Source organism: Mustela putorius, unplaced genomic scaffold (assembly GCF_011764305.1).
Source record: "Mustela putorius furo isolate JIRA1106 unplaced genomic scaffold, ASM1176430v1.1 tig00003853_pilon_pilon_pilon, whole genome shotgun sequence".
Classification (NCBI taxonomy): Eukaryota; Metazoa; Chordata; class Mammalia; order Carnivora; family Mustelidae; genus Mustela; species Mustela putorius.
This window is the reverse complement of record NW_025422005.1, coordinates 23,433,122-23,446,699: the sequence shown is the minus strand read 5'-3', so window position 1 is coordinate 23,446,699 and position 13,578 is coordinate 23,433,122. Positions and strand designations below refer to the sequence as shown.

General features: G+C 55.8%; 1 protein-coding gene across 5 annotated transcripts in view; it reads left to right on the top strand.

Moving 5' to 3' along the window:
• Positions 1-11,774, top strand: part of COL16A1 (collagen type XVI alpha 1 chain) — a 50,022-nt gene extending 38,248 nt beyond the window's left edge. For all 5 annotated transcript variants that reach the window (XM_013046639.2, XM_013046637.2, XM_013046633.2 and 2 more), the window contains 15 exons: positions 767-838; positions 999-1,052; positions 1,893-1,937; positions 2,125-2,169; positions 2,450-2,503; positions 2,932-2,985; positions 5,038-5,088; positions 5,382-5,471; positions 6,887-6,922; positions 8,004-8,048; positions 8,939-9,127; positions 9,496-9,562; positions 10,306-10,482; positions 10,653-10,730; positions 11,436-11,774. In XM_013046639.2, the coding sequence (XP_012902093.1) occupies positions 767-838; positions 999-1,052; positions 1,893-1,937; positions 2,125-2,169; positions 2,450-2,503; positions 2,932-2,985; positions 5,038-5,088; positions 5,382-5,471; positions 6,887-6,922; positions 8,004-8,048; positions 8,939-9,127; positions 9,496-9,562; positions 10,306-10,482; positions 10,653-10,730; positions 11,436-11,638 (1,260 nt within the window). In that variant the 3' untranslated portion in view covers positions 11,639-11,774. The remainder of the gene's footprint in view (positions 1-766; positions 839-998; positions 1,053-1,892; positions 1,938-2,124; positions 2,170-2,449; positions 2,504-2,931; positions 2,986-5,037; positions 5,089-5,381; positions 5,472-6,886; positions 6,923-8,003; positions 8,049-8,938; positions 9,128-9,495; positions 9,563-10,305; positions 10,483-10,652; positions 10,731-11,435) is intronic.
• Positions 11,775-13,578: the final 1,804 nt, after the last annotated feature.

The following is a 13,578-nucleotide window of genomic DNA, read 5'->3' as shown; positions in this document are numbered from 1 at the left end:
GCCCCCGTAAACATTCTAGCTCAAACATTGATTCTCACCATTCCCCTGCCTTGGACAGTCCCTGGCTCCCCAGTGCTTGTAACAGTGGTTCCAGACTTTGTTTTGCAGTCCCTGTGCCCTTTCATCACACAGAAGCTCACGTGAACCCTCAGTGTTTAAAACAGAAACGAGTGGAGCTGCTCTGGCTAAGGCAGGGGCAGGGGTCTCTGGGCTTCCATTTCAGGCACCCATCTCTGAGGCTCCTCCAGGAGCCCCCACGGCTCTGAGAAGCAGAAAAGTACTGGTTGGTCAGACAGAGTCTAGCACTCCCCCACCTCTAGACTTCCTCCTACCCCACCCCTCCCCACCCCACCCCACCCCATCCACGGGCTCCCCGGACACCCTGGCTAGGCTAGACTTAAACTTCTTGAGGACAGGGGCCACACTTTTTTCATCTGGAAGGATCAACAGCTGTATAACGCTTGGCACTTTGTTGAGACTGAGCGCCCCCTATGCCAGTCCCTGAGTCAACCTTGAAGAAGATGCTAGACCAAATAGGCTGTGTCCCCTTCTCATAGAACAGTGTGGAAAGGGGGATGCTTTGCAGACGAAGACAGGTCCTCTTGGGGGAGTGGTGTGCAAGATATCCAGGGAGGCCAGGACAGAACTGGGACTGGAAACCAGCTGCCCAGACTCCCAGTAGTCATCAGGACCCCGCACCTGGCACCTCGTCCCAAGGTGGGGCAAGGCCCTGCTGACTTTGTTGTGGGGGTCGGCTCCTTTCCAGGGCAGCGAAGGGATTCGAGGCGCACCAGGCATGCCTGGTCCCACTGGGCCACCAGGACCTCCTGGGATTCAGGTGAGTGTGTGTCGTCTTAGCATGACCGGTGCATGTGCACATGTATGTTTAATTGGGGTGGCAGCTGGATGAGGAGTGGACAGGGTGGAGGGGCTGGAGCAGGTCTCTCGCCTTAGGGCTCCAGCACAAGCATGCACTTATGTCTTTTTCCTGTTTCTAGGGCCCTGCTGGCCTGGATGGTTTGGATGGGAAGGACGGCAAGCCTGGCTTGAGGGTGAGAAGATGAGCATCTCCTTCCTTCTTCCTCCTCCAGGAGCCAAAGTCAATAGAGCCTCGATGAAGGAAACCAAATCCCCCCACCCCTCTGCTTTACCTCCACCTACTTCTCACCACACCCCACTTTTCTTTCTTTTTTTTTCTTTAAAGATTTTATTCATGTATTTGACAGACAGAGATCACCAGTAGGCAGAGAAGCAGGCAGAGAGAGAGAGAGATGAGGAAGCAGGCTCCCTGCTGAGCAGAGAGTCTGATGCGGGGTTTGATCCCAGAACCCTGAGATCACGACCTGAGCCGAAGGCAGAGGCTTAACCCACTGAGCCACCTAGGTGCCCCTATACTCCACTTTTCTGATTGCACCAGAGCTCCTTGGTTTCTCAGTACTCCTGGTAGCTTAGCCAGGTTGCATGAGCGGGGTCTCCCCAAAAGGGGGCAGCCAAAGGAATGGGTTTATATCCAGAAACTCAGGCAACTAAAGATCCTTGACCCCATCTCTGGGGTCAGACTGGCTGGGGGTCTGCAGGCACAGAAGGACTTGAACAGCCCTGGCTCCTTGGATCTGGTTTTCCTGGGGAGTCTGAAACGGATGGGGCATGGTCAAGGGCAGAGCATCGAGGTCAACCTCCTTCTGTATCCAAAGAAGAAAAATCGAGGTTCCGATTGGGCTGGGATGCACTCGGGCTCCACAGCCAGTCAGAGGCCGAGCTTGGCTTAGATTCTTTCTCTGCCTCCCAAGACATTCCCTCCATCCTGGGAGAGCCGGGGAGGGCTGGAGAGAGGGAAGGCGGTGAAGAATGAGTGGGCGTCCTTGTCTCAATGCTCCTGGTCTCTTCCCTAGGGGGACCCTGGTCCTGCTGGCCCCCCCGGACTCATGGGACCCCCGGTAAGTTGAGCTGCAGGAAGGAGCGGGGAGCTGGGAGACCCTTGCCTGGTGTGGGCTCTGTCCAGATCCTCCGAGGACCGTGCTATGGTTTTGGATGGGTTTGATTTGCTCAGCCTGAGGAAGGAGGCAAGGGAAGTGGCCTCTGCTTGGGGCGAGGTCCGCGGCAGCTTCCTGCTTCTTCTTCCAGGGCTTCAAGGGGAAAACGGGACACCCTGGCCTCCCAGGACCAAAGGTAAGGGCCTGGTGACTTCTGCCAAGCAGGTCTTCTCAGCTCTCCCGAAGCCCTGACCCCAGGCAGACATGGCGGCCTCCAGGGGTGCACGTGGTCCCCTGAGCCTTGGCTGAGATGCCATCCCAGGAACCGAGCCTCCCAAGACCGCCGGCGCTGGCACCCGAGGGCATCAGAGGCTGGAGCCCGGGCAGGCGGCAGGGCTCTTCAGAGATGGGGTCAACTTGGGCTGGAGGAGCCAAATAGAGGTATGTCGAGCTCCAGTCGGCCCTCTCTCTTCCAGGGCGACTGTGGGAAACCAGGTCCCCCAGGCAGCAGTGGCCGGCCCGGAGCAGAGGTAAAAGCAGACGCCGCCTTCAGACACAGCCACTGCCTCCCACTCACTGGCTGAGGGGCTGCCTTCTCTCCTGGGCCTTTTGGGGGAGGTTTTGCCCCAAACTACACACCCTCGCCTTCTTCTTCCTCACCTCCTCCCCCCTGCAACCGGTGTCCCCCTCCCTGCAGCCCTATTGGGTCACTCACCTTAAAAGCAGGGCCTGGCCTTCTCCGGCTGAGGGCTGTGATTTCTCTCTCCAACAATACTGATGGGGCGGGGCTGGTCCCCCCCCCCCACACCCCAGCATGGGCCTGGAGGCCGGGTCTCAGCTCAGCCTCTCTGACTATTGGCGTTCCCCCTGCTCTGCTCAGGCTCCTCCCGCCTATCAATCCCATGTGAGTTGAGTCTGCTTCTGTGTTGCTTTTTCCCCCCTCCCCCGGCTCCTGCAGGGTGAACCTGGTGCCATGGGACCTCAGGGAAGACCCGGCCCCCCAGGCCATATCGTGAGTTAAGCCCGTTCTTGCCCCCACCTTTATGAGAGTGAGGACCCTGCTGGGGTTGAAGTGGTGGGGGGGGATGGCCCGCAGGAACTGCCCCCAGGAGCAGCCCTGTAGTGTGGTGAGGGTCTCTGCGCCCACCTTGTCCCGCGGCCCCTGGGCTCTTTGCCGTTTTCTTATTTTCTGGGCACAGTGGAGTTTACTTACCAAACAAAGATCATTCAGTTATTCAACAAACAATAATTGAGCACCTGCTCCATGCCAGGCATCTCTCCAAGCAGGGGGCTAAGGCAGTGAGTGAGAGAGACAAGGTCCCCTGCTCCCAGAGCTTGCACACAGGCGTGACAAACAAGCAGATTAATGCGGCAGCCTCGGGCAGGGGTGTGATGTCACTGACAGGGCCTGGGAGGTGCCTTCAGAGGCAGTTTTACTGCCCTAGTGGCATCTGAGCTGAGGCCTGAAAGAAAAAGGAGCCACCCGCCTAGCGGTCTGGGGGAAGAATGTCCAGGCGGGAAGAGAGGGTGGGGGTGTGGGGGGGCCACTGACACCAAGAGCCCGAGGCAGAGAGGGGCCTGGGGTGGTGGGGGGAGCCCCAAGTTCAGCGTGATTGGAGTGGAGTTGGACAGGGAAAGCTGTGCTTCCAGAGAACCTGCTGCAGATCTGGGACCTCGGGTAGGGGGTGGGGGGTAGGGAGGGCCGCAGGTGGAAGCTGGGGTGGCCCTGAGGGAGAGGGTGGAGGTGGAGTGGTGGCCCCAGGCAGAGAGGCTGTGTTTGGAGGACTTGCTGCTGCCCTGCATGGGGGAGGGGCGGGGAGCAGTGGAAGGAGCAGAGCTGAGAGGACTCCTCCTGGTGTGGGTGGGCGGCTGGGTGCGTGGGTGGTGCACTTACAGAGGTAAGACAACTTGGAGAGGACAGTTATTAAGCAGTAATGAGTTTCCTGTCGGAATTTGCTCCTCAGTAACATAGATGGCTGCCAATGGGCTCCTTTGATCAGTGTGACGGCCCCGAGCTGATGGGGTTCCTGAGCAAAGGAAACACTCTGGCTTTTGATTGCAGGCCTGTTGTGGCAGACATACGGTTTCCAAAAGGCTTCTGGAAATGTTAAAAATAGTTCATGAGCAGAAAGAGGAGCTCCCGGGTCCTCATCACCGTGTGTATGGATCTCAAGGGACCCAGAGCCCCCGGCTTGGGGACCCAAGGTCCCCGCCTCGTCCCCGCTCACATTACAGATGACAGGAAGGGCATGCTCTGAACTGTGAGCCCCTCGCAGACTCACTGGGGGCTGAGGAAAGGGGGCACGAGGTTCCCCCTCTCACTTCTGTCTGTCTGGCCTCAGCCCCTGCTCTGTGCCAGTCCCAATGCTGGACATTCCTGCCCCAGAGGTCTAGAGATGAGTAGAACGGCATCCATGCTTCCAGAACTTTCCATCTGGGAGCAAGGAGAGATGTGCCATGAGAGAGACCTGCATGTCTTGGGCTTCAGAGAAGGCATAGCTCTAACCAAGGAGCTGGCGTTTGAGCTGTGACTCAGGGATGGGGAGGCATGCGGGCCCCACCCCAGCCCAGCAGGGTAGGAGCGCCAGCACGTGTTGAGTCCCATTGTCCTCCAGTGGCCGCAGAGCAGGAGCCCAGAGAGGCCCAGGGTCCAATGGCCGGCCTTATCCGTTTGGTCTCTGGGGTTGGGGTTGAGGCCCTACTACGCAGCCCCCAGCTCCGGCTCTTTGCTTCTCCCACAGAACGGGAGGAAGTGGGGGAACCTCAGAACACCCCAGGCCCACATTGTTAACCTTCAAGCCTTTGCCCTCTGCCCTCAGCTCTGGTAGTGGTTGCCAGATCGTCCACTCAGGTCCTGTGAGCGCAGGGACCCCCAGGTGTCAACTCTGGCACAAATCCTTTGGTCAAAGCTCAAGTGCAAGACCAGAAGGGAAGAGGAGGCTTTAGGGAAGAGAATGGAGCTGCAGAAGTTCAGGATCTGTTTTCGCTGTTGGTCTCTCTCTTGCCTGCAGGGGGCCTTGTTCCCCAAGACTCTTTCTGTCCCACTGACCTCATCTTTCTTTAGGGGCCACCAGGGCCTCCAGGACAGCCAGGCCCAGCTGGGATCTCTGCAATGGTGAGTGACCTACTCCCCGCATCTCCCTCCAGGGAGTCTGGCTGGGGCTTCTTTCACAGCAGGGAGCTGTGAGAAGAGTTTGTGTCCATCCCCCCCTTTCCCTGGGTCTCCCCAAGTGGCATGTAGTGATGGCCTTTGGAAGGGGCTGGAGGCCATCACGGGGCCCTGCCTCAGGTTTGGACAGCGCCATCCACCCCAGGGGTCCCTGGCACGCAGTGGCACTTGCTTCTGCTGTGTGGGGTTCACCACTGCCTCTCCTGTCCACTCTTACCATCCACCCCCTTTCTCTCCAGGGCCTAAAAGGAGACCGGGGAGCCACTGGAGAAAGGGGCCTTCTAGGCCTTCCAGGCCAGCCTGGCCCCCCCGGACACCCTGGGCCCCCGGTAAGACCCCGAATCTCCCTGCACAGTCCCGAGGGAAAGGGCCAGTTGGCTTTGTCAGTAGAGCGCAGCGCGGCACAGCTGGGGTCTCCAGGGAAAGAGAGGCAGTGAGCAGGCAGCTAGCAGTGTGGAGGAGCTTGTGTCTGAGGATCGTGTTGTATCTGGAAGAAAAGACAAGCCCTGCCAGCCAGCGCTTGCCCGGCATGCACTGAGCCACTGCCCCAACCGTGCACGACCTGTGCCGATTCCTCAACCTGGCGTCAGGCCGGGGAGACCTGGCACCTGTTCAGCCCCTGCCTCCTCCCTGGGGCATTGGCTGGTAACTACAGAGGGTCTGTAAACATCAGGAACCAGACATGCAGCCCCATTACCACAGCCCTCACGGCCACTCAGAAACCACTTCTGGTCGTGGTTGGAGCTTAATGCTCTGAGAGCTGTGAAGTCTTGGCCAGTGACAGTGTGCTGAATGGGGACCTAAGTGCTTGACATTTGTCATGTAATCAGTACTGCAATCCTATTTAGTAGGTCCGATTGTCCCCATCTTACACGTAAGAAAACCAAGGTTGAGCGAGGTTGAGTAGGTTGCCCAGAACCACACAGCTAGGAAGGGCTGCCTGATTCCAAAACTTGCGTCCTTAGCCACTCCACAATCCTCCCTCTTTTAAAGGTTCCAGACAAGTGACCCACATCAGGTGGCTGGATTACCAGTCTTAGGGATGAAGTCTCCTGGGGACACTGAGGCAGGAACCCAGGTCGCCTAGGTCCCAGGGCAGGGTGTTCTCTTCCAGAAGCAGTAGCCATGACCTTGGGGCTGGTGTCCTCAATGGGATGGAGAACTCCAGCCCATGCAGGGGTGATGGTCGGCCCAGCCACCAGGAGGCTGAGTCTCACCCATGCACTCTGATTCTTGCCATGGCCCCGGGGCAGTGGGCAGGTGGGTCCTCCAACATTCTGTTGTTCCCTGGAGCTTCCAGGGTCCCTGGATGCATCCACCAGTTGTCTGGCAATCCCAGATTCCTCTTCCCCACCATCTCAGCAGAAGCAGGATGGGCCCAAGATGCAGCCGGTACCGTCCTGGGGAGGGAACAGGCTCGGCAAACGTGGAACCTAAACTCAGAGCTAGGGTTCCTGAGAGATGCCGGGACCTTGAGCCAGGAGCCAGGAGCATATAGTCCGCTCTGCCCTTGCCCAGCTTGGTCAGGGGTGACCAGGGTTGTTGATGTGCGGCTCTGGGACGGGCTGGAGTTGGGGGTGGGAGGGAAGCCCAAGTTTCCATGGCCCATGGTTCTGAGGGTGGGGGCTAGAGAATCTTGGTCCCTTGGTGGCCCAGGGCCGGACACATGTGGTGGGCAAGAGAAGACAAGGGACACCATGCTGGGTTAGTGCCGATTGCATATCTCCTGCTCTCTACTCCACAGGGTGAACCTGGTGCAGATGGTGCGGCTGGCAAAGAGGTATTGTCGCTGGGCTTATCTTTTCCTGCGGTGGGGTTCTTCTGCTTGCACCTCGCCTTGTCCTCACGCCTCTTTGTTCACTCACTAAACCCTCCCTGAAGGCATGGACTCCCTCCAGACAGATATACAGGAAGCTGGTGGCCCTTGCTGCACTGGGGAGAGGGACTGGGGATTAGGCAGAAGGATGCATGACACTTGTTCTTCACTAATTTTCTTACTGTGCACTTGGTCAAAGAGAACCGATGATGGTATTGGTGGCGGTGGTGCTGGTGGTGGTGGTGATGGTGATGGTGGTGATGGTGATGGCTGTGATGACGGTGGCAATAGTGATGATGGTGGTGATGATGGTGGTGGTAGTGATGATGGTGGTGGTGGTGATGATGGTGGTGGTGGTGATGGTAGTGGTGGTGATGGTGGTGATGGTGGTGATGATGGTGGTGATAGTGATGATTGTGGTGATGATGGTGGTGGTAGGAAGATGGTGGTGATGATGGTGGTGGTGATGATGGTGATGGTGGTGATGGTGGTGGTGATAGTGATGATGATGGTGGTGATGATGGTGGTGGTAGTGAAGATGGCAGTGATGATGATGGTGGTGATGATGGTGGTGGCGGTGATGGTGGTGGTGGTGATGGTGGTGATAGAGATGATGATTGTGGTGATGATGGTGGTGGTAGTGAAGATGGCGGTGATGATGGTGGTGGTGGTGATGATGGTGGTGGTAGTGATGATGATGGTGATGGTGGTGGTGGTAGGCTCCAAACATTTCCTGGGTACCAGCTCTTGCCAGGCCCTCTAATATGCTATGGATGGGCCCTTTCACTCTGACTTCTCACCTCTTTTTGTCTGTGACAAGGGACCCAACCAACATGATTACACAAGGCCATGCCCTGGGGGACATCATGCTCCCTTCTAGCTGTCAACCAACAGAAAGGAGGCTCTTGTCCTTCCTTACACAGAGCCCAGCTGGACAAAGCCTGAGGCCCCAGGGCCATGGAAGTTGGTCCTTTCATGACACCACCTCCCTGGCCAGCTCAAAGATGTTGCCCAGACTTGACTCCTGACTTTTGCTTTCTTCTAGGGACCCCCTGGAAAACAGGGGCTCTATGGACCCCCTGGTCCAAAGGTAAGTGGGCATGGGCTGGTTTTGAGAGAAAAAACTCATGAGTGATGAAGGCCAGCTCCACGCTATGACTTTAGGCATGGAGAGGAGACACAGGAAGGCCAGTGGGCAGGAAGAAAAACGTGGACAGACCTCAGAACTTGGAGCAACCTCATCTCTAAAAACTTCTCATGTGGGCCTATCTCTTAGCTATGTTTGGGAGGATGGAAATCTCAAGTTCGTTTACTCATTGACCAGTGGATGGATTCATTCATTCACGCTTCAGGCATCTGCTTGATCTCACTTACATTCCAGACTCTGTCCTAGCCTTGGATAAACAGAGGTCTCTGAACAATAGCCGCTCACGGAGTCTGGTTACACTTACGCTAGGGCATGGCAGTGTTTATAGAAGATCAGACATAGCACCCAACTCAGTCTGGAGAGTCAGGGAGGCTGTGCAAAAACAGGAGCATTTCAGCGGAGCAGGAGGAGTGTACATGGCGGAAGGAGGAGGGCATTCCAGGCAGGGAGGGCTAAGACCTTGTGGCAGAAGCAGAGTCCTAAACCAGTGAAGCATGGCTGCGGGTACAGGGGCAGGGAGATGGGCCTGGAAAAGAGGTGGTTGGGACCACATCACGAATGATCTTGAATGTCTAGCCAAGGAATCAGTTTTTATCCTGAGGGCGCCTGGGAGCCATCAGAACTTCTACACAGGAAGTGAAAAGCATGAAAACTGTCTTTTCAGAGGACTACTCTGGAGTCCTTGTCAAGATGCTGTGGCCACAGTCAGAGGAAGATGCTAGGGGCTAGGTTGGGGGAGCGGGGGATGGAGAGAGAGAGGCCAGTGGCTGCAACATCATGAAGTGGATTTGATAGGACTCGGCCATGCTGGATATGACTTCCTGTCCTTGCAGGGTGATCCGGGACCTTCAGGACAGAAGGGCCAGGCAGGAGAGAAGGGAAGAGCTGGCATGCCTGGCGGGCCTGGGAAGAGTGGCTCCATGGGGCCCATTGGGCCACCGGGTCCAGCAGGAGAGAGAGGTCACCCTGGCTCTCCGGGGCCTGCGGGGAGTCCCGGCTTGCCCGGGATGCCTGGCTCCATGGTAAGGAGGAAGCCTGGCAGCCATGGGCACCGTCCCACAGAGCAGGCAGACAGGGTGGGTGGAGCAGAGACCATTTTAGAAGCTCCTGCTGACCCTCTGAGTGAAAGAGCACAACTCCCATGTGGGTGGTTCTTAACCATGTGTGGGAGGGTGGGGAGGTTGGGGAACCCTCTCCCCAGGAGATCGTTGCTGCTCCACAAAGTGCTTTGCACCATTTCAGGGGGGTTAGGCCCCTGGATTAAGTATCTGTGGGAGGCTCCTAGAACCTTTGTTCCCCTCCTTGTCCTTTATTTCAATAAAGTCTTTTCCCGGGGGAGAGCACCAGGCTTGGAAGCATAATTGAGGCAAGTTTTCTTCTTTTTCCTCAGGGAGACATGGTGAATTATGATGAAATCAAGAGGTTCATCAGACAAGAGATCCTTAAAATGTTTGATGGTAATTGGCAGCTGGCTGGGCGGCCGTGGGTGCTGCTGGCCCCTCCCCGCCGGTTCTCCGCCCTGCCCTGGCCTCCTTTCCCTTAAAGCCCAATTCCCCGCCCTAGTCACCACCGCCGCCCCCCTGCACGTACAGGCATATGTTCAATTAGACGTCAGACCCTCCTTATCACCTGCTCTGTTCAGAGATAAAATGAGTTCTCCCCCCCCCCCCCACCGCTCTCCCTGAGCCCCCACTGGAGCAAAGCAGACAGACAAGAAAACTGAAATCAAACGAGTCTGCATGAAGTGAGTTCTGAACAGAGTGGCGAGCAGCAGCCATAAGATAGCTGGGGTGCTTTCACTTTTAAGCGTTCCTCCTGTTCATTTGTTCACCCGGCCTTGCCATGCGAGGGCCTGGGGAGAACGGGGACCCTGTCCTGACAGGGCTAGCCATCTTGCTTGGGAAGCAGACCTTGAATGCCAAGCCAGGAGTCTGGACTTGACTGTGAAGCTGGTGGCGGACTAATGAGGGTGTTGGAGGAGAGGGAGGCCATCTGTCAGGTTGGGGCTGCCGAGAGACGACGGTGCAAAGGAAGGTGGAGGCAAGGGCACGGGAGGCCACTCAGGAGATCAGCCCCCCCCGTTCCTTGCTCTGACTCCCCTTTGAAGAAAGGCCATTTTGTTGGACTCCTTGCCGACAGCCTCTCTGTGCCCGTGTGAGGCCCCAGGGCAGCCTGTGACCTGTCCCTGCCTTTCTTACAGAGAGGATGGCTTACTACACCTCCAGGATGCAGTTCCCCATGGAGATGGCCGCAGTTCCGGGACGCCCAGGGCCCCCAGGGAAGGATGGCGCTCCAGGCCGGCCAGGCGCTCCGGGGTCACCCGGACTCCCTGGCCAGATCGGCAGGGAAGGACGGCAGGGCGTGCCAGGAATGCGAGGTAGCTCTGCCCTCCAGGTGTACCTGCATCTCTCTGGGGGCAAACTGGAGCATGGCATGAGGTCCATCGTGACCCTGACAGATGTGTGCATGTGTGTGTTTCAAATAATCTGACCGCGTGTGTCGTTTTTCTGCTCAAGAATAGGACTTATTGTATTTCTTTCGTCCCAGGATTGCCCGGGACCAAAGGTGAAAAGGGGGACATTGGTATCGGCATTGCAGGAGAAAATGGTCTCCCCGGGCCCCCAGGTAGGAAGAGCCAGAATGTGAAATCATATCTTGAGCAGCTGAGATCTGCTTTGCTTATGTTCCTTCTACAACACAGTATAATCATGTAGAAACTCAAATAACTACAGGTTTATCAGCCACCATTTACAATAATGCCAAGGTGTGCAGGGTCCCGTGGAGGACCCAGGGCCCATCCTCAAGACCTAAACTGGGCTAGCAGGACAGAGGGGAAGGCAGTTGGATATGGTGGAGCCAGCGAAGGCCAGTTCAAGCCCTGCTCAGCATCATCCTGGCTGTCCAAACTGGACGAGGTCACTAAGTCAGGCTGCAGAGCCTGAAAGAGACAGGACCATAGCCGGCCAGCCTGGCTCTGAGACCCAGCTGCAGTGAACACGTACCCCGCCTGGAAAACCTCTCTGAGCCTGTGTCCTCATCTACAAAACGAGATGATTGTTTCTTTCTCACGGAATCGTTGTAAAGATTCATTGAATTATGCATCCAAAGCACTCGCCTTGTGCCTGGCACATGGAAGCTGCCAGTAAAACTGGCTAGTAATATTGTTACTGTTACATTAACGTAAGGATCAGATCGGGTCTTCGCGAAAACCTATTGTAACCTGACAAATATTTGTCACACAGTGAGGTCATATTTACCACGACCACAATTTCTTCTTTTCTTGTCACCTGGATCTCCTAACATTCCTCCTCTGATTCTTCCCCCGTCTAGGTCCCCAAGGCCCTCCCGGCTATGGTAAGATGGGTGCCACTGGACCGATGGGCCAGCAAGGCATTCCTGGCATCCCTGGCCCCCCGGGTCCCATGGGGCAGCCCGGAAAGGCCGGCCACTGCAACCCCTCCGACTGCTTTGGGGCCATGCCCATGGAGCAGCAGTACCCACCCATGAAGAACATGAAGGGGCCTTTTGGCTGAAATCCCCAGCTCCATCAGATGAAGGACTCCATTGGGAACATAAGGCTGAAACTTATAGGACTCTGTGATGGGTTGTGAATGTTTTGTTTTCCTTAATTGCTATTAATATTTTTTTATCAATAAATGAACAAAACTACCTGCAACCCCACTTTCAGTGGGGGGTTTTCCGCTGCTGCCACCACCTCTCTGTCACCCCACCCCCACTCTGGTCATCTGGGCCAAGGTTCCAAAAAGAGCCTTTCTCTTGTGTCTGTGGTCAGCCGGCGGAGCTGTGGGATGTTGCTGTCGAGGTCTCCTCTCTAGATATTTCTGAACCATGCTGGAGCTTGTGTCCTGCCCTCCAGGGCACACTTCTCAAAAGTCAGAGAAGGGGCATCATTCAGCCTGTTCCCACAAATGTGCCAAAGGCAGATGCGGAGACCCCATTTACAGCTCACAGAGGCTTCCCCAGAGAAGCCGGTGTTTGGTACCCCACCCACCCTCGTTACTTCTTGAAAGTGGCCCAGGGTGCACGTGGCATTTCCCCAGGTGTGGGACATATTCACCTGCCCGAGAGCATCTCCAAGCCAGCAGGCTCTTCCTGCTGCCCCAGTAATTCCATCATTAGAACGTCCGTGCAAACAGGAAAGAGAGGCATCAGCTCCCAGCCTAAGCAACCAGGGACGGCTTCTTCAGGAAATGAAATGGAAACTGCCTGTACCAGCGCAGAGCCCGGCCACCAGCTCTCCTGGACTGCAAATGGCGTCTTTTGTTAAACTCTGTTCATCTAATGCATGTGGTGTTTTTCCCGCACATCTTAGCCTAAGCCTTCAGAAACAGGTTGCAACGGTGCAAAGGGGTCACGGGCAAGCCACGATCAGATCTAAGCTCGGGGGTCTTCAAAGTCCACTGGGAATTTGGTGATTTATCTTCTGTCTCCGTCTCCATATATAAAAAGGGCAGGAAGAAAAGAGCAGGGGGGAAGACAGTAAGTTGAATATTATGGAAACATTCCATCTCAAGCCTTTTCCTTCTGTCCTTTTCACATCTCTTGTCCTGATGAGCTGGCTCCCCTGAGAAAAAGCAACAGGGCACATCCAGAGGGACTTCTAAAAAAAGTCATTTTACTGGTCCCAGCTTTCTGGAAGGCTTATTCAAGTTGGATAAACTTCAAAGGGATCACAGAGCAGGCTCAGAGAAGCACCCAGAGTCTAGATGCTTATCCAAACTGCCCGAAGCCTTCAAACTTGCTATCCTCTCTCCAGAGCTGGCATCTCCAGCACGGTTCTGAAAGTTCACTTCTCCAGTTGGGCCCCAGATACCCAGAGACCAGCCCACTGATAGTTTTTCAGAACCTTTGCCCTATTTTTTTCCTGCCAGGAGGAGAGGCGAGCCAGTGGCCGGGGGAACGACATTGGGCAGACTCCCGAGCACGCCCGAGTGTCTCACGTGATGCTTTTAGATCAACGGGGCATCGATTCTTCTTTTGTCCCTCATCAGCAATTCTCAGTTAACTCTGGTTCTAACATCAAATGTTAAAAAGCAAACGCATCATCTTGGCATTGAAGTAGCAGCTAGTTTTGGACAGTGGAGGAGGACAGATGTTAAAGCATTCCTAGTGGAAGGCCAGCTCCCACTTTCGGCCCCAGTCTGCAAAGTGCTGACGATTGGCGTCACGATAAGGAACACATTGGCGTGAGGAGAGAGGGAAGCAAGGACCAGCTGTTGGATCAAGCGGGTTGGCTTTGAAGGTCAGAGGGGAGTATCACTACCAGGAAACATCAAACGCCTCCCCTTTGAGGGCCACCAGAGAATCGATCCTTACAGAAAAATGATGCTTGCTTCACTTTTTTTCCCGAGTCACATTCGTGCAGCGCTTAGGGGAGTATACAACCGGCTGGTTTAAGCTGTCAGGATTTGAGTGCTTGTCTCCCTGGAGTTTGGAACGGCTGTATTTTCTT